Raw genomic sequence first — 22,278 nt, 5'->3', positions numbered from 1 at the left:
TTGAAGAACCATTTCTTGGACGTTTTTGGCCGATTTGACTCCACATTTTTCTCAACACTCTCACGACCGGCTTTTAACTCGTTCTACCACTTGTAAATACTTTTGGGAAGACTGAGTTTGGTCCCCCAAACATCCTCAAAGTTCTGCAGACGAAATTTCATTCCGCAAACCAAATTTAATCGCACTTCTTTGTTCAATAAATTCAGACATAGTAAAAATCGAAGAATTCACTTTTAGAGCCTCACAAAACGACGCGTTTTTCAAATGCTAATGAATATTTTGACGAGAAATTTAGCATAGATGTCAATAACAGTACTACCAACTTACAGAAATGAAAATTTACCGATTCGAAAAACACGCGAAGTATAAATTAAAAATTCACCTTTTAATTTGATCACAGTAGTACACGTAAGAGAAAATATTCACACTTCGAAGCACATTTTTCTGAAATATTGATTCTCGCTGCATTTACTGATAGATTCGTGGTTAAAATTCGCTGATATTCCAATCTATGCGTTAACCTCAAAAGTAAATAAATGCGCTGATTTTGCAGAACCCTACGCTTGATTGCCTAAGCCGCAACTTAAGTTCTTACTTCACATGAATATTAAAGCAAAAATGTTTAATAAATATGTTTTTGAGGGCCCGTTAAAAGCCTCCTTTCTCAAACACACAAAACTCCCATAAACATAGACAAATATAGAAATAATCCGCCTTATGCAACTATTATGTAAGTTTGACAACATCGCTTAGCCAAATATTTAATGAGAAAAACGAAGTGACTTTTATCTGATTACAGGATTATTTAAATTAATGCATAATCATCTTTACTTTAATCACAAATACAGCAACAAATGCATCTAGAATGTGACATAATGCATAAAAAAAGTATTTAAACGTAGTTTCTTTAGCTTGATTCAATTATGTCAATATTAAGTCAATAAGCCAATTAAATGTGACTACATTTATGTTTAATCTCTTTTCGACTTATCTTGTGCGCATAAAATTTTAATTGCATGCAAATTAATAATGCGCTCCACTGGAAATATTGAAATACTAGGGTTCTATTGACTGTATATGCTTTCTGGATGCAAGGATTTGATACTTATTCGGTGTTTCTTTGTAACAACATAAAACATTTTCGAAATACCATGCATGACAGTTTTATACGAATGTTGTGCGTCATTACCACGAGCTCCGAGAGATTTTGGCATTTTTATGTTTCTCAGGGAGATCTCGAATCGATATTTCTAACGAAATCAGATTACATGTGTCATTTTCCATGAGTATTTGTTCCTATGTAAAAGTATTTTACAAATGTACACAGCTTTTGGTTCAGTTTCTTCTTGTTTTGTAAATTAGAAACCAGTATTATTCATGTTCTAATCGTGACAATTTTCTTTTCCTTTCTTCTACTTTTTACGGTCTGTAATTTCTTAATCGACCGCAGTAAGTTTCTCGTTGTATATCTATATTAAAGAGCATTGTATGATAGACAAAGTGAGTGAAATACAGTCTGTCTAGTGTGCTCTATTTAGTTTTTTGCTGTGAGTGCTCAGTATAAAATGATTTAACCTTTACTATAGACATGAGCTCTATTTTTCTTGAAAGTGGAAGCCTTTTAGAATATACTATATATAAGATCCATGTTATCCCAAAATAATTTTCTGGTAGATGCCATATTGGTAGTGTTTCAAGACCTGAGGTGTTGTTCTGTCATATATTGCTTTAAAACTACTTTGAAAGAGCTAAACGAACTAGCTCTTCTTAGATTTTCCTGTAATTGGTATTCATAGTTATAATTTGAAATTTGCTCTGGTATAAATAATTTCCCAATCAAATTTATCTCTTGAAAAGTCTTCTTCTCATGGTTACATTGCTGTTATAACTCTAGTTCTGTAACAAGATATCTGTTTAAAAGAAAACAACGAATAAATGACACTTAGTTTATTCGCTAAATTGTCCGCGTAGAGGAATTTTAATTTATGATTTTATAATGGGTGATCCATTTTGAGGTTCTCCACTTTTTTTAAAGAAAAACCGTGGAACTTCAAATCAAATGGGGAATGTTTATTATCATTCGAAAGAACATACTTTTGGCATTTATTTTTTTAAGATTATCACTTTCAAATGTTGGTCGCGGCTACGTCTCAAATGCTCCATCTATTGAGTCCAATTTTCGATGACTCGTTCGAGAATTTCCAATTGGCGAATGACACGCTTGATGTTTTGCCCCAAGGCTTGAATCGAAGCGAGATTGTCCGCATAAACTTTGAACTTTACATATCCCCACAGGAAAAACTCTAACGGGGTGATATCACACGATCTTCGTGGCAACCAATCGAGCATCCCAATACGTGAAATTATGTGTTCACCGAAGTGTTCTTTCAATAAATCCATTGATTGATGCGATGTGTGGGAAGTGGCGCCATCTTGTTGAAACCAAATGTCGCCGAGATCACGACTTCAATTTCAAGCATCAAATAGTCGGTTATCATGGCGCGATAACAGTCGCTATTGTTTGTTGCGTTCTCACCGGCATCATTTTTGAAGAAATATGGGCAGATGATTGCACCGGTCCACAAACCACATCAAACCGTTGTTTTTTCTGGATGAAATGTCAGCTCTTGAATCTCTTCAGGTTGTCCTTCGTTCCAAATGCAGCAGTTTTGCCTGTTTACATACCCATTGACCTAGAAAATGTATCCCGAAAAAGTCGGATGAAACTTTTACAGAGCCCATAGAGCGGAGCGATGTTGCTTGGGAAGGTCGATCGGGCTTCAGTTCTTGCACAAGCTTTATTTTCAACGCTTTCAACTTAAAATCTCGACGAAAAATTTTATTGTTATTGCTCTCTTTTCGAAAGGAAAAATGTGAAAGAATGTGCCTTTGAAGTTTCTAAAGTCAAAGAAAATGCCGATATTGCCTGGTGGACATAGCATAGTAGCTTTAATAGAATAATGATACATTTATTCTACTAACGGACAAGTAATATAAAATTTTCCGATTTTCTCACATTACAGTCAAGATATTTAGCTTAAACGATCTCTTTTAATATTTATCATATGAGAGGAAACAATAAGCATTGCTTTGGAAATTCGAACTCTGCGTGCATTAAACTGGAAACTTTCGAGGCGCACCTTGTACCGAAAGTAACTTTCTTTCAAAGTATAACTATATAACTAATTGTTAGTTTAAAAAGAAAATACATTCGTCTGTTGTCATACTTTTACCACATACTCACCATAACGGCATCCACAAGTGAGCTCTTTCTTTGCAGACAAACCTCGGTAGTTAAATAGTAAGCACAAATAGTGGGCGCGCTTGAGAAAACTTTACTCACACAAGCACGCATGTCTTTGTGTTTGCAGTAATACAAAGGAAAATTTAATTAAGCCAACCATATTTACCACACACTTACATACATGCACACACTTGTACTTATGACATAAGCCCATAGACAACAACGGCACACTAGCACACACATACACAATAATTAAATATTTAATAAGTTTATAGGCAAACAAAGAACAAATTACACAAGTAAACAATTATTTTGTGAAAACAATAATTAAAATGTAGAAGCCACAAGAAAAATATATAGTTTAACATTTTCAATTCAATTTAGCATTGTTGTGGCAACAAATAATGGAAAAGGTGGGCGTGTGGTGCTTTTATAGAGCTATCACCTACTTAAATATAAATATAATTTATATAAATGCGTATTTACATTATATTGTATATATGTATTTTATCGCACTCGAGAATTCACAAAAATACCTTATATTTGTGATTTCCTACATTCAATTCTTAACTAATTTTCTGCTTATTCTCCCAGTTTTACCAAGGAAAATCGGATCATTGACTAAATTTTTTTTGTATTAATTGGATCATGACGTCACTTAGCGAACGATCTCATACCATTTTGCCACAAATTCCCTTTATTATTTACTATATAGTATAAGGACTAGCAAAATAAATCCATTATTGTTGTATAAAACTAAAGATTTTATTTACCTTAGTTAGAACGATCCGATTTCGGTGAAATATGCTCTGTTTTATTCGAAAACATGTTGCCAATTTGAGGGTAATTTCTACACTCATAGACCCATATAGACCCTCCTGCTAACAAAAAATTGCGACAGTCGATTTCCCACTTCTCTTGAGACGAATTTTTGACCATTACAATCATATGCCTTAGAGAGGAATGGACTGTAACCACTTGGTGACAGGTCTGGACTACAGGATGTATTCATAAAAAACTCCTGGAGCTTCTGGTGAATTCCTGTAATAATGTGTGTCGATCAGAGTTTTTTTTCCTATTGGCTAAAGCTTTGTAACACCTAAAAACGGTGCCTAAATGATGGTCAGACGATTTCCATTATTTTATCGATATATTCGACAAGCGGTCTTCCTGTATCAGGACCACATACGCTATTTATATTTTCAGCTGCCTGTTTGCGATTTCGAAGAAAAATTGTAAGATATGAAAATGTGTTTTTTGCTGGTGTTCATCTTTGACGCATCCTCCAACTAAACTGAGTGAAACAATCCAAAACTGGTTGAGAAGTTTTTCAAGTACGAAATATTATATTTGCTTTCTAGCTCAAGATACCTATTACTAAAGTCATCTATTGGACTTCTTTTTACTTGTTTTTATAAAGGATAATCCTTTTCGAGGTTCCCTACTTTAAAAAAAAAAAAAACAAAGTAATTTCAAATTTAATGGGGAATTCTTATCATTATTCGAAAGAACATTCTTTCGCATTTATTTTTTGAAGAATATTTCTTTCAAATTTTGGCCGCGGCGACGTCTCAGAAACAGAAACGGATAGACCAGTTGAGCCCAATTTTCGATGACTCGTTCGAGCATTTCGACTGGTAACTGGCGAATGACACGCGTGATGTTTTGCTCCAAGGCCTAAAACGAAGCGGGATTGTCCTCATAGGATTTAGATTTTACAAATCTCTATAGGAAAAAGTCTAACGGTGTAGTATCATACGATCTTGGTGAAATCGACTGGTGCAAAACTTTAAATACGTTAGTCCGAGCTGTTACGAACGGCGCCGAATCAGTCTTCATGTACACTCTCAGGTACTTCACTGCGTGCTGGATGTGGTCTATTCGGTTGAATATTTTCAACCATCAATAATGAATGAGGCCCAATAATGAATTGAGATCTAGCTTAAGATGGCTGATAGTGTTGCGAATAGGCCGATTATGTTGACCTTAAGTTGAGCGAAACGCGGGAAATACATTCCTAACAGAACGTAAATTTTCGTAATATGTAAAAGTTGTTCAGGCGTAAGTCTTTCCATGATGAAATGCCAAACAATACTTAACAAAGATAACATGACAGCTTGACACGACTCACGCGTGATCTGTCAAAAAAGGGGCTATTGAAAAATGTAACTCTACTTCGATCACACGTTATTATTCCATTCTTTTTGACTATAATTTATGCTTGTTTTGTACGATTCGCGACTCTCCAAAGAATCGAAAACAGGCTTGAATGGAAGAGTATGACCGGAAATAAAACAAAATTTTCTAACAATAAAATTTAGCTTGAATGCAGCATTCTTCTTTCTGTACAAAGTTACAGAGTGAGAATGAGAATTTTTATCCAAGATTGCAACACAATTGAAGCCTTTAACTTTTGACTGAAAAGCACAGGAAAGTCCGGAGTACTTGGAATTCCGACTTTTCCATAATCTCGGCAAACAATATGTTCTCATGAAAAGTTTCTTAACTTTATTGAGTTTTTCGTATTCCAAACAACCCAATTGGACTTGAGCGCTAGAATCCATCTATTAAATCAAATCTCCTGCCAAAATATTTATTCATTAGTGCAACTCGTATTTAGTTAATTTCTAAACTCTTCAGTTGGTGCAGCGCTGTGGGTTTCTCTCACCTTCTTTGTGGTTATAAGTAGCTCTTTAAAGCATAAATAGCCTTCGCGGCCACCAAATACGACCATCACATACAACCTAAAAGCTTCTCGCTCTGAACCCTGAAATGTTTATGAACTTTTTCTCAGTTTTTATAATTAAAAGTTTCGCCGCTAAATGGAAATTACGAATTTCGAATGAAATATTTTTATGGTTTTGAAAGCATTGTTATGAATTTGAAATTCGACTGGCGAACTACATTAGAAGTTACACAACTTTCGGGCATGCACTATGATTATTAGCCACACAAACACACGCACACCTGTGTTGTTATATAAATTTCATGTATATGTGTTTAGTAATTATAGCCTGTGGGCGTAACCCATGCATGTAACATCAGCTAATGCTGCTTCCACCTAATTACGGCACGACGCGCGCATTTCAAGTGCCGCTATAAAATAAATGGCGCCAATTCGATTAGCAACATTCGTGTCCACGCATTTTGAACGTTAAAAGCCTCGCATTGCTGCTGATACATACTCGTTGTAGCCTTGAAATTAGCATACCACTTCGTACGTTGCCGTTAGCTGTCCAGCTGTCATAAGATGCGCCGTCTGTTGGGTCCACAGGTGCCCATCGAACGCAGCTTCTTTCGCATTCCGCGCTTTTCGGCTCGCGTCGCCGGTTTTTGGCCACAATCAACTAATCGGCATCGTTCATGGCTAACTGCGTTGCGTTTCTGCGTGAATACCTTTGCCGTTGCCGTCGGCGGTTTCGGTGAGGTTTCCTACGGTTTCGTTTATTTGCACGATCTTTTTAGCGCGCTCGAGGCTTTCTGTCCGGGAATTACCAAGGTCATTTCACTATTGAAGATGACCATATTTTTTGGGCGCCACAAGCGTTGGCAACATGTGATTAATAGTATGCACCAATTGTTGTTGCAAGGTAAGTGCTGCGGGCTTAAATGCCCTAACGCGTAAAGGGTGGTTCTTAAAGTGTGTTTTAATTATTTGATTTTTGCTGGCTCTGAAAGTCTTAAAAGAAATTCAAACTGTAAGCCAAATTAGTAATTTTTATGATTGAAGAGCGTCAAAAACGATTCTAACAGAAAGTGCTTCTATTTAAGTAAATTTTTTGTCGAATCGAGGTTTCCACTGTGCCTGCTGGATACTAGTTTGTGCAGTAAGTTAGTGAGACTGGTAAGTGAGTAAATCATACTTGCGGTCTCCGTCTTTGTGCGAATGTTTCTGCCGTAGCTGAGTCCTTGACTTGAGACTCCAGTTCCATGGCTGATAGATGCTTGATATATGTTTCTTGGATGGAAATCATGAACAGAGACATGAGAACATGGACTCTGAATGGAAAGGTTTGGAGTCGTGGTATTCTTGACCTGAGCCTAACCTAAAGGTTAGGTTATATTCCATGGCTGATAGAGGCTTGATATATATTTCTTGGCCGGAAATCGAAAGCGTGGCCTCAGATGATCTTCCTTTTCCGTAAAATAGGGTGTTATTATCACTGATTCGGTGTAACCTTAGAGCTGACGATTTTATTTGAGGGATACCAAGAGGAACCGGTTTTTTTTGCTTGCCTTCCGAACTGATAAAGCTCACACTATGAACCACCCTTTACATATGCACGCCGAGGCCTGCATGTTTTGTCGTAAAATCCAAATATTCGTGTGCATATGTGCCCTAATTTTGGCGTAGTGCCTCCGCAGCAATTGTTGTTTTTGTATAACTTTTCTATTCCACATTTGTTACTTCGCACTACCGCAGATACCAGCGCCGAAAAGCGCCGCATCGTGGAGCCACTGGCCTCGTTTGGTTCCGCGTTGTCCTTTGTGCTGCTCTTATCTGGCTCGCTAACGAATACATTTTTCAACATTTTGCCGCTGCTAAAAATGGGCTACTACAAGTGGCAGTCGCTGGAAGCCGAGCTGTTATTGCCTTTCAATGTTATGTAAGTGAACTTATGCATTATTTTGGTAGTTTTTTTCGCACTCCGTTGCTGTTGCAACTCTCGCTGAGCATTAAATCTTAATTGCAAAGTTATTTTCAGGCTTATAAAACTGTAGGTATATGGAAAAGTGAGAGTTTTTTTTAGCTTAAGGACTTATCCTTGACCGCAGGTAGTTCAATGCAGGCCACGAAGTGCGAAGAGTTGAGAAGCTGTAGTATTAGCGTAGTTTTTTTTTTATAGCATAGAAGAAAATTCCATTATTTGTTTGTAATAGAAAAATGTTGCACTGACTAAGATTGGTGACCTGGAAGGCATGCCAGCAGAGGTTTAAGTTGGTAGTGGCGATTGCGGGATAATCTCTGATTCTATGAAAATTACGGAAAATAACGTACTGCACTTATATTTGTAGCTGTTGTAAACATCTCAAAGTAATTTTGAGGTGTTCTGCCCAGTTGAAGTGCCCACTCTGTGCACGGACATAAACTCGGCTCACTATACATGATATCCGCTTCGAATTTAGCAGAAGAAATGTGAGCTCTTTTTCTGATTTTAATATAAACGAGACAGATATCGAGTACTATTATCGTTATATTCTTCATAGCTTCGACGAACTCATTTGCTGAAAACCATGAGATAGCTGATCTTTAAGCGAAATACATCGCCTAAAAATATAGGCACTTCGACATATTCTGTTTAGGTGACCTATGGTGAAGTTTAAAATAGCAGCTTATTGACATGAGTTACGGCTGCCAGTGAGCCTCTGTGATTCTGCAAAGGATAAATCGAGCTTTGGGTATCAACAAGACTAAATCACACAAATATAAGACGGAGCTCTTCAGGTGTTCTATGCAATAACATTTGCTGCCACAGAAAAAATTTACGGGAGAATATGTCTTCATGATGGGAAGATTAATATTTATAGCAATTTTAGACACAGCAGAATCAGATTAAAGTCGTATGACAGCCGAATAGTTCTCTGCTATTGAAAAGTTTTACTGCAGCGGATTCCACACAATCCGATACTGTGATGCTGATTTCCTTACCTGGCTGTTCTAACGTCAAAATTCCATTTAACGAGAGCAAGTATTTTACCAAGAAAAAAAATGTACAATTAATATTGTAACGAAATGATTTGTGTAAACTACAGGCATGCAAAAAAAAGGTTAATACCTACCATTTTGGCACGATGACATGGCACAGAAACATCATGGAAGATAAGATCATTTTCTTGCGAAGATTGCTCTTCAATTGAAGTTGTTAAATATTCCTCCAGTAATTGCTGGTACTTAATTGTGTTTATTGTTTCATCTATTAGAGCCAGTCGTCCAAGTCCATGGTAAGAAAAGCGTACCCAAGCCTTTCGGCTGCCTCCCTGCTTAACCGTTTTTCGGATTCACTCTTCGCTATGGCGTTCAACAGTTTTTCTTCTTACGTACGATATCCCGTCGCTACATAACATGTTGAACTTGGACTCGTCAGAGAAGATTACTTTCTGCCAATCGACTTCAGTCCGGCTTCGGTGCTTTATAGCCCTCCGGAGGCGTTGTTGAAGCATTTTCTTAGTCAAAAGTGGCTTTTTTGCGAGTCGTCGAGTGTTGAAATCACCATCCCGGAGCACGTTTCGTATAGTTCTAGCAGTGATTTCGGTTTCTCCATCCTGATGTCCTCAGCGGTTCGATCATTTAGGCTAATGCGTTCTATTTGCCCATCCTCCCTAAAAGGTGTTTTCCTTGCTTCTCTTGTGCCTGGTTTTCTACTCAGAGACCTATTGCTTTAAATTAAAATAAAAAATCCCCGACGGCAGACTTCTGAATCTAACTCTTTCACTGATCTTCCGTATGCTAATATTTTCTTTTCGCAAAGTTAAAATATTGCCCTTATCCACAGTAGTAATTTTGTTTTAAGTTTGGCATGTTTTATATATATTTTTTCACTTCTTAAACTGTATAAAAAAATTATAATATTTAAGCTTTAACGCCTTACCAATACATACCCCCCAATATCCAACAAAAATAAAAAAAAAATATCGCAACATTGAAAAAGCAACATTTTTCTAAGTTGTTGTATTTATTGCAGCGTTTCTTCTTTGTATAATTTTGTGCACAATCTGCTTCCAGTAATTTATAAAATGAAAAGTCATCACTTATGACAACCAGCTGTTATTGCAACAACAAATGCAATAAATCTCCCATAAAATTACGATTTTTCCACACACACACACACATGTGAACATTTGCGAACACACCCACAACTACTCACACTCACCGTCACACACACACACATGCAAACTATTCTCTAAATTTGTGCTTGCTCCGTGCTATTTGATTGTGCGTATTTTCTGTACCGTTTTTTTTTGCTTTTCATTCTTGCCACAAATATGTACGTACATATGTATTTGCAGTTTGCCGGAAATGTTCGTCAATTGGCCATATTACCCTGCTACATACCTGGTGCTGACGCTCTCCGGCGCCATGACGGTTTTCACTTTTAGCGCAGTCGATGGTTTCTTCCTCTGCGCCTGTGTGTATACGAGTGCGTTGTTTCGCATGTTGCAACATGACATACGTAACGCATTCGCTGAATTGCAAGAACGTGAGTAACAAACGGTGCAATAAAATGCTCACATATACATACATACATTCACCCATACGAGTATGCACCCAGATAATATTGCTTATCCGCAGCAGTGCACATATTTTGCCGCAAACACATTAGGGTGGTTCGATATTTTTTTAGTTTTTGTGACAAATAAATTATCACCGGTGAATAACGATCTTTCGTCCGTAGAGATCGTTACATGAGAAGGGCTTCTTAGCAGAGTTACTTACTACTAATGCTGTGGTTTTCTCTGACACGATGCAGTCGATGTGGTGATACCTTTCGACAGCCAAAACTCTGATACTCCTTCAAAACCAATATGATCAATCACGACTATCACGACTGGCGTATAACCTCCAATAATTGCAAGGCTATTGGTCTTCTGACAGCTTCAGTGTTGCCGAAGCCTTTCAACCAGCGTTTTCAACTTGATATTGTTTGATTAACATTGAAATTAGTGCCTTGGGTCCGATCTAACTATTTTCTGTCATATACGAGTACTTCACAGTTGAACTGCAGTCTGACTTAGAGTGTCATCTAAATTATGTCTAATTTATTGTCGGTCTCAGGATCTTCAGAGATTCGAGTGTCTTAGGAAAGGCTTTGTACGTGCGGTTGCCGATGTAAGCGTTATTAGCTTAGAATATGGCTTTTAATTAAATGTTAAATCTACTAAGTCAGCGAAGAAACGACCTAGCTAAAAATTAACAGCCGGTTCAAGAACATATTGGGTGTTGTAGGGTAAGATTTTTAAGCCACGGCATAACCTGATGTTATATGTTAAAAATTATTTGAACTTCTTCTAAATATTGCGTAGTCGAAAAAGTATTTTCGTATTTTGTCAATAGATGTCGTTGCAGTCGTATATCTTCAGTGCTGCCAATCACATTGTGTCATACCATATTATGATGAAAAGGTGAGGTTTTAAGCTTCATTTAACTAAAATAAAATTAATTTTAAGGAAGTTGAAAAAAAGTTACAGCTGTTCAAAAATAAGTGAAAATAGTGAAGAAACTTGCTATATTTTGATTTTTGTATAAAAAAGTGAAGAATGCCACACAAGCCAACAATAAGATTTGTGAAGCTTACGGAGACGATGCTATATCAGTTCGTATAACACAACAATGATTCGCTCACTTCCGTTCTGGAAACTTCGATGTGAAAGATGCACTTCACTCTGGTCGACCTATCGTAGAAAAATCGATCAAATTATGGAAAAGATAGACCAGGACTGTTGCATAAGCAGCCATGACATCGCTAAGGAACTTAACATTCTTCATCATACGACTTGGAACCATTTAAAAAAGGCTGGCTACAAAAAAAAGCTTGATGTTTGGGTCCCACATAAATTGTCTGTGAAAAATTTATTTGACCGAATAAACATCTACGAGTCTTTGCTGAAACGAAATGAAATCGAACCATTTCTGAAGTGAATGGTAACAGGAGACGAAAAGTGAATCAAATACGACAATAATGTACGACAAAGATCATCGCCCAATTGTGGTGAAGCTCAACAAATGGTCGCAAAACCAGGATTGACGCCTCGAAAGGTTATGTTAAGTGTTTGGTGGGATTGGAAAGGAATCATTCACTATGAGCTGCTACAGCCTGGTGGAACGATTGATTCTACATTTTACTGTCAACAAGCAATGGAAAAAAACGGCCAGAACTAATCAACAGAAAGGGCTTCGTCTTCCATCAGGACAACGCTAGACCACACACATCTTTGATGACTCGGCAAAAACTGGGAGAGCTTGGCTGAGAAGTTTTGATGCATCCACCATATAGCCCTGATCTTGCACCATCGGACTACCATTTGTTTCGGTCAATGCAGAACTCCCTTAATGGAGTAAAGTTGGCTTCAAGAGAAGCCTGTGAAAATTGCTTCTCGCGGTTTTTCGCCGAGAAAGCAGAAATGTTTTACAATGATAGAATAATGTCTCTAGCGGAAAAATTGGAAGAAACTGGTCTACCAAAATGGTACATATTTGGTTTACTAAAGTTCATTATAAATATAAAAAAATATGTTGAAGTTTTATTAGAAATACGAAAAGACTTTTTCGACCACTCAATAGAATTAATCAATCAGAGCTGACTTGAAAGGTCGGATGTCTTCTTCTAGCTTTCATTGTCATATTCAGAAGTCTTTTAAACTCGTGTTTTCATGATCTATGAGAAAGGCTAAAAATTTTTGGTATATTTTTTTTAAATAAATTTTCCTAAGGATCACCCTAATATGCATTCAAAAGGTATTTGAACATAAATATATCTTTGATATATGCTTTACACATACGCAATCTCTAAGCCACATATTCCGCTACACACACACATACACATGCAAAAACCGGCACACATATGTATATGCCACACCATTTGTTGGCAAAAGCGTGCTACAATTTACAATTTACTAACTGGACTTGCACTCATCTAAGTCAACGCCAAATAGTGATTGATTCAATTTACAAAATTTTTACAAACTGCTCTGCCACAACACATCCCACTCATCTCCCCTCCCCACCTACTATCCACTCTTTTCACATCTCACTTATAACTTTTGCCTTTCTTACTTGCATGTCCTCGTTGTATCCTCGGTGGTTGGCCGTGTGCCTGCGCGTGTTGTTGTTGATGTTGCGGCTGCTGCTAGTGGAGCACTCAACGTTGGCGCAAAATATGCGGATACAGCATCGATTGGCGGTGCTCGTTGAGCGCCACAACAAAATCATCGATCTGTGCAGCGATTTCGCTTCAGAATTTTCACTCATCATCCTGATGCATTTCCTTTCGGCATCGCTGGTGTTGTGCTTCAGCATTTTGGATTTGATGTTGGTGAGTTTGCATGTGTGGCAGTCACTTGGTTGCTGACGTGCTTTTGAAGTGTTGTGAATTATGTTTTCCATTGGTGCTTTATTGTTGTTGTTGGAGTACCGTCATAACTTATGTTATCAAGAAAGTAACTTCCTTTTGTGTAACTTTTACCAGTGCACCAATATTCTATAATTATTTTCAATGTTGCTGCATTTTGCACTATCTCATAGATACGTATATAGTACATACATATGTATATGCCGGTAGTGGATAGCTCTCGAGAAAAGCTATTATTTGAATATTTTTGAGGAAGATGAAATTGACAAATAGTTCCATCAAACTTCCGTTTATTCGCATTTCAACAGTTGGTAGAACTAAAAAATATTTGTAAAACGGATCGAAGATGCCTACAATAACTCGAGAAAATTTCGGACTCTTCAAGTTTACTTAGTAGAAAGTTAAGCTGCTATCAAAAATTACCTCATTCTAACTAGTTGTTAAGCGCTTAAAACAAGTTCACGAGTTCTATTCCGATCAACAGCAAAAAATTTTCTCTAATAGCGGTTGCTACTGGACGAGCCACGTCAATCCTGCAAGCAATTGTTCAAGCAATCTTCAGTATCGGTTTAGAATTTATCTGTGCCAAATATCCAATTCGGACAAGTTTTGGTTGATATTACCCAGTTTTCACCGAACGCAATACCGACACAAGAAAGGAAGATTCACCATCTACAATATCCTCTCCAAATCTGCAGACTTTTAGATAAGAGCAGATTATGCCATAAATTTATATCTACACTTACCTTTATTCTGCTGTGATTCCCTTCTAACTAGAATTGTGTGCCTTGAGACTTAACAATAAAAACAATAGCTGTTATCACAGAATCATTTATCATTCCTCTTACTATTGAAATTACTTTTGCCATTTGTTACACTTCTGCAACTACCTTCAATTTCGATTACATCATCATTACCAATGTTATTACAATTACCACTTGAAAAATACTTAGTTATGATTCGATGATGTCAATATTAATTAATTAGTAAATACATTATTATAATTACCATTACCATTAATGCAATACTTACATTACGTCATCATTAAAATAATTATCCTTACTGAAATTACTTACCTTTACCATTTATAATTACCATTACCAATCATTACCAAGCAATGTTATCATTACAGCATTTCCGAAATTATCATTAGTACTAACAACTACTTTATAATAATTACTAGTGCTATAGTCATCACTAATTCCAGTTAGTGGCAAAAAATTACCCTCATAAATACTTTGTTGTAATTTATTTTGGATTTTCATTACTAAAAAATCTTCCCATTAATATTAATTAATAATTCAATTAGTTAAACAAATACATTAAACCTAACTACCATTATCAGTACATTTAAATGATAATTACTATGTTGTAATTTATTTAGTATACGCTAAAATTTCTTTCTATTAATATTGGTTCGTAATTAAATTAGTCTAATCATTACATTATGCATAATTACCATTACCAATACATTTAAATTACACAATAATTAAAAATTATAATTAATGTATTTAAAAATTATTCAAGTGCTGTATATTAGTACTTGCATTGCAAAAATTTCCTTAAATTTAATTAAACGAAATAATGCATAAAGTATAATTACCATTACCAGTACATTTTGATTATATAACAATTACCATAATTAGAAAAAATGTACTCAAACTCATTATCATCAACATTTTTACCAAAATTATTGCAACGGTTTCAATTACTTTTACCATTACCCCTTTTGGAATCACTGTTACCTTTATAATTACAATTATCATTTTGATTTTATTGAAAAAATCGCAATTAGGATTAATTTTGAAATGCAGATACATAAGTTAGAAAACATTTTCTCTTCCTGGCACATGATGTTCTCCGTTCCAGAACTCCTCTTCTGTAGGCGTGTTGACTTACATATTCTACAGCATCGCTGCTTTAACTCAACTGATTCTCTACTGCATTGGCGGCACTTATGTCAGCGAGAGCGTAAGCCTTGACTTGCAAGTACTACGACTGAGAATATCCTCATATTTCCATTTTTTCAGAGCTTGAAAGTAGCTGAGGTCATATATGACACCGACTGGTATAAGTGCGATGTGCGCACGCGTCGCATGTTGTTGCTGATGATCTGTCGCGCACAGAAGGCGAAAACCATACAGGTGCCGTTTTTTACGCCATCGCTGCCAGCTTTTCGTTCGGTAGGTAACAATTCCTCAACTTATTTTAAATGTAATTCTGTTAACTATTCATATGATTACCATTTTCAATAAATTTTTAGATCGTCAGCACAGCTGGTTCTTATATCACACTTCTGAAGACATTCCTGTGAACAACGAATTCGTTCCATTCAAACGTTTTAGTGGACTTAATAATTAAACACACATTGGTATGTATTGGCATATATATTTATTAGTAATTTTTATTGATATACATACATATATACAAGGTATTTTAGATAAATTATTAACATGCAATATAATATAAATGAAGGGGTCAACACTATAATTTCTTCTATACTACCGCTTATACTACTGTATAAACTTTTGATTGTATCTACTATATGGAGATAGATATAAAACAGAAAATGTTTTGTTTCAGATATAACTTTGTTTCGAACTTAGGCCCTGGTCCTTACAGAACCCCAATGTTTTTCTCTCGCTGAGAAAGATATACAGGATTTGTCCAGTAAGTAATAGGACTGAGTCGATTTAAAAAAATTTATTGAACCAACTGTTACAATTCTTTAAAAACTTGCAAAATAGGCTCTTTCAGCGTCGATGTAACGCTGTCAGTGCGATTTTCAAGCATTGAAGACGTCCCGGAAGACATTCTTCGGAATAGCCTTGAGAGCGCGTGTTGCTTAGATCACCTCTGTCGTCTCAAAATGCTTGGCTTTCATCGGCCCTTTCAGGCAAGGAAACAAAAAAAGTCCGTGGGGACCATATCTGGGCTGTAGGGCGGCTGCGGAAGCGTTGGAATGCCGGCCTTGTTTGGGTAGCTGTTCACAAGAAAGGCGGTGTGAGCCGGGACGTTGTCGTGGTGCAACTTCCAATCGGCTGCAATATCTTGTCGAACCCGATTGACCCTTCGTTTGAGTCTCTTGAGGACTTCCACTTAAAACTTGACGTTGACGGTTTGTCCAGAAAGACCAAATTTATGGTGCTGCCTTTGATGTCAAAAAAGACAATGATCGTCGTTTTCACTTTGGATTTGCTCATTCATCAGCGACCTCTTCCCGGCCCTCCAAAAAGGTCTGGTGCCACCGAAACACACCACTTCTTGCTAAAGCAACATCTGGGTAGGTCTGCTTGATCATATCAAAGGTCGCAAATTTACCGAGTTTCACACAGAACTTAATCGCGTACCTCCACTCTAACGAATGCTGCGTTTCCGGCTTGCACCACTCACAGAAACACGTCGCACGAAAATGTTTGTCCTGAGTCTCCAGGTACTCGGAGGCAACTGACTAACCATTCGTTCGTTAGCTAGGAACGCTCTCTACCGAATGGAGTCGGTGCGCGCACGCTCCGAAGTACAGTCGCGGCGGCAGAAAATCAGACCTATTACTCTCTAGACAAACCCTGTATGTCCGATGACAAAAAAATCTTCCGAGCAGATTTTTCTCGTTTAAAGTCTTTGATGGTTTTCTATTATCTTCTTGAATACGTATCCTTCACTTAGAAAATTTTCTGAATGGTCTTAGGATGTTCTTCAAAGATTTGTTAAATGTCTACAAAATAAATTAAAGCTCTGCTCAATTTTAGAACTGAAAAATTTTTATCTCACATTCAGAGCAATGCTTATGAATTATTTTTTACGTTTTTGTCTTTTTAGCGGTTCTTTCATATTTATGTTGTGTTAGACTTTAAGTTTTTTTATGCTGCGTGGGGTATAAAAACAGACTTTGGACAACGGGTCTGGCTTTTGGGTTTAGCGAGGTAATAGAACCACTATTTAGTGTTATTGTTAGTTTTACGATGTATATTGATTTGCCTTCGCTGTTTAGAGGGTTCAACGTGGTCAATTCTACGTAAATTTTAAGCGATCAACAACTCTCATAATTCTAAATCACTAAAATGTGATTCATCCGCTTTTTTTTTAGAGTAAAAAACAAGAGAGAAGATCGAATTCGGTTAATGCGAAATCGCTCACATAAATGTCGCACTGTTTCCAAAATAGAAAAAACGCTTTCGCACAGCAAACACTTCAAATCAAGCTGTCAACTTTCATGTAGCTTCAGCCGCGCTGGAAAATTCGTGTGTGACCTACTTTATCATCAGAGTTTGTGCCTTTTGCCTTTGGCGCTGCCACAGAGGTGCCTATGTAAGCGCGCTCGTACGCTCATCATTACCAATGCTGGATGGGTGCCACAATTGACAGTGTCGCCCTTGTGCGGTGAACGCCACACCACAAAGCCGAGTTCCCAAAGTGCGTGTGTGCATGTGTTTGCGCGCCGTTGAATGCTTTATGCTTGCGGGGCATATGCACTCTGCGCGCTGGCGAGCACATAGCTAATTTCACGACCGCCAATGCATGCCCGCGCTCGAAAGTATGCTACGCTAATGCGTTTTTATGCGCTTAGCTACTTTTGACTTCACGCCTCAACGCTTCGACGCTTTCATCATGCCGCCGCGGTGGCTATGAGCGCGTTTCCCGCACTGGCCTGCGCTGCTGGCTGTTGCCTGCTTGTTAATTTGTCGCTGATGGATTCGTAATTGTCGTGTCTTCACCTGCTGAAAATACACCGTTATGTGTCGGATTGTCAGCGGTGTTTGCTGGTGGGAATGCGAGGCGTGAGTTCATCACAATTTTAATTATCACGTGCTGTCACTCACGTGGTTGCGTTGCAGTTCTTTTTCCGTGCGAATCGACCCCGTCGAGAATGTATGTATGTGTATCTGTATCTTTACATGCTTGTGAAATGTTTCCGCAAAAGTTTGCCTGTTGAAATGTACGCTTGCAATTCAATGCTTTGCTTTCCTAGTTTCCAATTTATAGTTCGCCGTTTCAGCTCTTTGAGGTTGCTCATAACAACAACAACGATCGAATTAAGTGCGCATTTGATTTAACCGTTTTTCGCTTAACTTTTCCTTTGACCCCTCACTGTTGTTACTTTAGCCCGTTTGAGCTGTGATGACTTGATTGGTGAAACGGCGTTTATCTTCCACAAACGAAATAGTCGGAGAGTTGAGCCCTGTCCGCCATTGAAACTTGATATGTTTACACTGGTACACGAGTATATACGTTACATTGCATATGAAGGAGTGCGTCGTGACACCTGGAATCGCCTATCTGCCATTACCTGGTATATTTGAATGCATAGCTAAGCTTTTACAGCGCTCAATTTCGTTTTGTCTATCTTCTCCCCTAAGTTTCTGCCAACGCATTGACCCGGCATCTATGTATTTCTTTCTTTGGCTAGAGTTTTTGCAAACTATCTGCTTTTGATTGGGAATTCGTTCCAGCTGAAGGATTTTCGGAAATTTTTTGGGGAATTTTGTAAGAAAAAACCTACTGTTTGGAAAGAAAATTTTAGATTTTGCTGCATATTTACTGAAGAAATGGATCTAGCGGCTACATCGAAAGAAGAACTGAGTCAGTAGGAGATTGGAAATCGTTCAATTTATCGCGGAACAGTAAATACATTCTCTATACATAGTGTGAGATGAAAATTGTTGAGCCTAATGACCTATTTTTTTTGAAACGGAGACATTTCCAACAATTTAGGGTGTCGCAGAAGTATCAAAAACCTTTTCCTTAGAGCTATAAATTTGAATAATACATAAACTTGGACGAATTTATGATTCACCAAAATGTCGCGTTAACAGAGACGCCAGTGTTTCAGCTGGCTCAGTGACTGGCAACTGGTTGAGCCAGAAATTTCATTAGTAGAATCTATATATATATATATATATATATCTATACTATAATCTGATCTTCTAAATTTGCTAAGAAACATTTTCTTATGCTGAGTGTACTGCCATAACTTTACAGAGACTATAAAGTTTCATCTGGACTCAGAGATCGTTGGCTACCATTTGTTTTATACCCAATAAGTTTTGCAAGAAATATTTATTTTTTGGTCCAAGTAGAGTAGTTGAATAATATAATTGATGATAATTTGCACTTACTCTGCGCCTCTACAGTTTATGATACAGAGAGTCTCACTTACATATTGGCATTAAGCAATTTCTGATTTGGGTCTTCTTCTTCTTTAGTCAAATGTATCAAATTATTCTCTGTCGGATGACCACTGTACCAGGTGAATATAAAAAGCAGTAGTTAACTGCCAGAATATGTAAATGTTATTGTTACTCATTAACATTTCGTGCTGTTAAACAACATAACATCCCTGATTCATTTGGTGCATTGTTGTAACCTACGCTGATTATACTATACAAATATGGAAGAGATAAAGCAAAAATAAAAATGCAATTTATTGTTGTCATAAGCTAAGGAATGCAGGCACTGTTAGTTTTAGTATGAATTGAGAGATAGTAAAGTACAATAAAGTAATATATTGTTGTGCTGCAGGAGTGTCGCCAACGCAGAGAGTAGTGTTGTTTGTTTTGTTAAAGCTGTTGTTTCTTTGTTTATGCTGTAAATTCACATGATAATTTTACTATCATTATTCTTTTTTTTTCAGACCTATTTATGACAAAATCACAGCGCTAATAATGAAATTAGATGAATAATGAAATTGAATCCAAAAAACCATATGATGCGGAAATCGAGAAGAAGGAAGAAGAATGAAGAGTAGTCGCTGCGCAGCTGTAATCATCACTTTTGCCCAACAAAACAGAGGGCAAATCAACATATAATTGGTACATGACATTTCCTTATCGTTTCAGCGACGTAGAAATATAATTCCCATGACGAAAAGTAAAACAAACAACAACAGAGATCTGAAGCCAACAATATTAATTTGATGCGATCATAAAGATCGTCTGATAGTGAAGACAGTGCAACTTTAGAAATTCTAATTGAAAAATATTATTCAATCGGCCGACTGACATTATATGAGCGCCTGGAACAAGTGCTAAACACCAAAAAGGCCGCTGGAAAATTTTAAAACGTTTCTACTAACTGATTTTTTTTCACCATCAGGCGAACATAAAAATTGCATGCGAAATTTACAGAATACACAAAGAACAACAACAGTAAAATTAACAACAGTGTGACACTGGTGCCATATGAACCTTCAGCACAACAATAAAGTAACATCTGCCAATCAATACTAAAACTAACAGTTCTTGCATTCCTTAGCTTCTGACAACAATAAATCAAATTTTTATTTTCCTTTTATTGTCTATTCCTTATATATAGGGTGTACCAAAAGTAATGCAATATTTAAATTCGCAATCATTTCAAGATCTCTGCACAATTGACGAATGTAAAACGCTATTCCGCTCATATTTTATATGAAATTTTTGAACTGCGACCGCCAAGTTTTCATTATTTTTAAATATTGATCAATAATGAAAATATGTTATTCATTTTTACTAAGCCTAAACTGTCAGCTGTCGGTTTGTTTTGTTTAAAGGGTTGTTAACACTTTACTGCATAAATGGCGACAAATTTAAAACTTGCGCTAATTTTGGAACACCCTGTATTTATTGTAACCTTGCGTTAATTTTGCGCGCCTGGTGCAAATGAATTGTCTCCATATGCTAGTTTGGGTGCGTCGGCTGAACGAAAAATGTATGAGTAAATTAGCCGAATGACTAGGCGCCCATAAAAACCGTGCAGGTTACAACAATGCACACTATGCAAACATTAGTGACACAGCGACACCCTCAGGGAATGAACCACTGCTGTTATCTTACTTAACAGCATGCAGCTATGTTAATTACAGTGCTCGTTTAACATAGTTGGTGCAGTTGCCTATTGCTGTTTATGTTCGCCTGGTACTAATTGGCAATTTGGTAATTTCAGCGTCGCGCAGATTTCAGAAATGACCACAGGGTGCATCAAAGGCAATGATTTTGCTTATACTAGTTTTAGAATTTCAGGATTTTGCAACAGTAATAAAAATGTATTTATGAGAATGGAAGGAAAGCGTTTTGAATAATAATTACAAAAATATTAAACGAGAGTATTTTTATTGATATTTTTGCGAATTTTACTCACCAGTTTAAAACATTTTTCTACATTCATCCATAGACTAGACATCTTAACCTTGTAATAAATGGTTCTGATTTAACTTTATGAAATAAAATAATTTTTTCAGTTTGCGAATGTTTTTTTTTATTTATTTAAATGTAAACAATATACATATAATAGCCACCAAATATAATTTAATTTTTCAAACACTTTCAGCATATTGGCAGTATTGCTAGATCATTTTCGAATGCAACGCTTTACGACCAAATCGTCTTAGAGTTATTTTCACGCTGTGGAAACTGTAGTACTGGTAAATAATTAATTCTATCACGTTCACCAAAAACCTTCTTCGATTCCAGCAAAAATCCATTTCAACACAACAGGTGTACTTTGAAAACCTTCGCACCGACTGAAATGAGAACTTTACAAGCAATTAAATAGAAGAAAATGTTTAAATAAAATTAAAATTAGATTACAGTGTTGCTAGTAAATTTATGGAAAAAAAAATTAATAATAAAATAAATATGAAACATGTAAAGTAAAGTTATACAGAGTTACACATACATACATAAATATGTGGATTTATTGAAAAAATAAATAAATAAAAAGGTAAGTTAGAAAATATTATATGAAAAGATGTTACCATTTGTTTTATGCTATATACATTCTGACAAAAAAAGTAGCCGGAAATGGTAAATCAAATGAAAATTATTTAATTATTCATCAATATTTATTTTGTCACCCTCAGATAATCTCCTGCAGATGTAATACGCTTATGCCAATAATTTTTCCAGTAACCGAAACACTTTCCATAACCACTTTTTGGGATGGCTTTCAGCTCCTTCAGCGAATTTTGTTTTATCTCTTCAATCAACAGAA

General features: G+C 36.6%; 2 protein-coding genes across 2 annotated transcripts in view; one reads left to right on the top strand and one right to left on the bottom strand.

Annotated features, from left to right (window-relative positions):
- The first annotated feature begins 6,397 nt into the window (after positions 1-6,397).
- Positions 6,398-20,601, top strand: LOC126754121 (odorant receptor 22c). Its single transcript, XM_050466031.1, has 8 exons — positions 6,398-6,834; positions 7,668-7,851; positions 10,253-10,443; positions 13,094-13,275; positions 15,181-15,282; positions 15,342-15,494; positions 15,575-15,682; positions 19,943-20,601. Exons 1-7 carry the CDS (start codon positions 6,495-6,497, stop codon positions 15,623-15,625), a joined length of 1,203 nt encoding a protein of 400 aa, XP_050321988.1. The 5' UTR covers positions 6,398-6,494; the 3' UTR covers positions 15,626-15,682; positions 19,943-20,601.
- A 679-nt stretch (positions 20,602-21,280) lies between these two features.
- The window catches only part of LOC126754085 (uncharacterized), a 143,501-nt gene continuing 142,503 nt past the window's right edge, over positions 21,281-22,278 (bottom strand). The window contains exon 8 of the mRNA XM_050465978.1: positions 21,281-21,820. The gene's annotated coding sequence lies outside the window, so the exon portion shown is untranslated. The remainder of the gene's footprint in view (positions 21,821-22,278) is intronic.

The sequence above is a fragment of the Bactrocera neohumeralis genome, chromosome 3 (genome assembly GCF_024586455.1).
Source record: "Bactrocera neohumeralis isolate Rockhampton chromosome 3, APGP_CSIRO_Bneo_wtdbg2-racon-allhic-juicebox.fasta_v2, whole genome shotgun sequence".
Taxonomy (NCBI): Eukaryota; Metazoa; Arthropoda; class Insecta; order Diptera; family Tephritidae; genus Bactrocera; species Bactrocera neohumeralis.
Note: the sequence above shows the minus strand (reverse complement) of the source record. Positions and strands in the feature narration are given on the sequence as shown.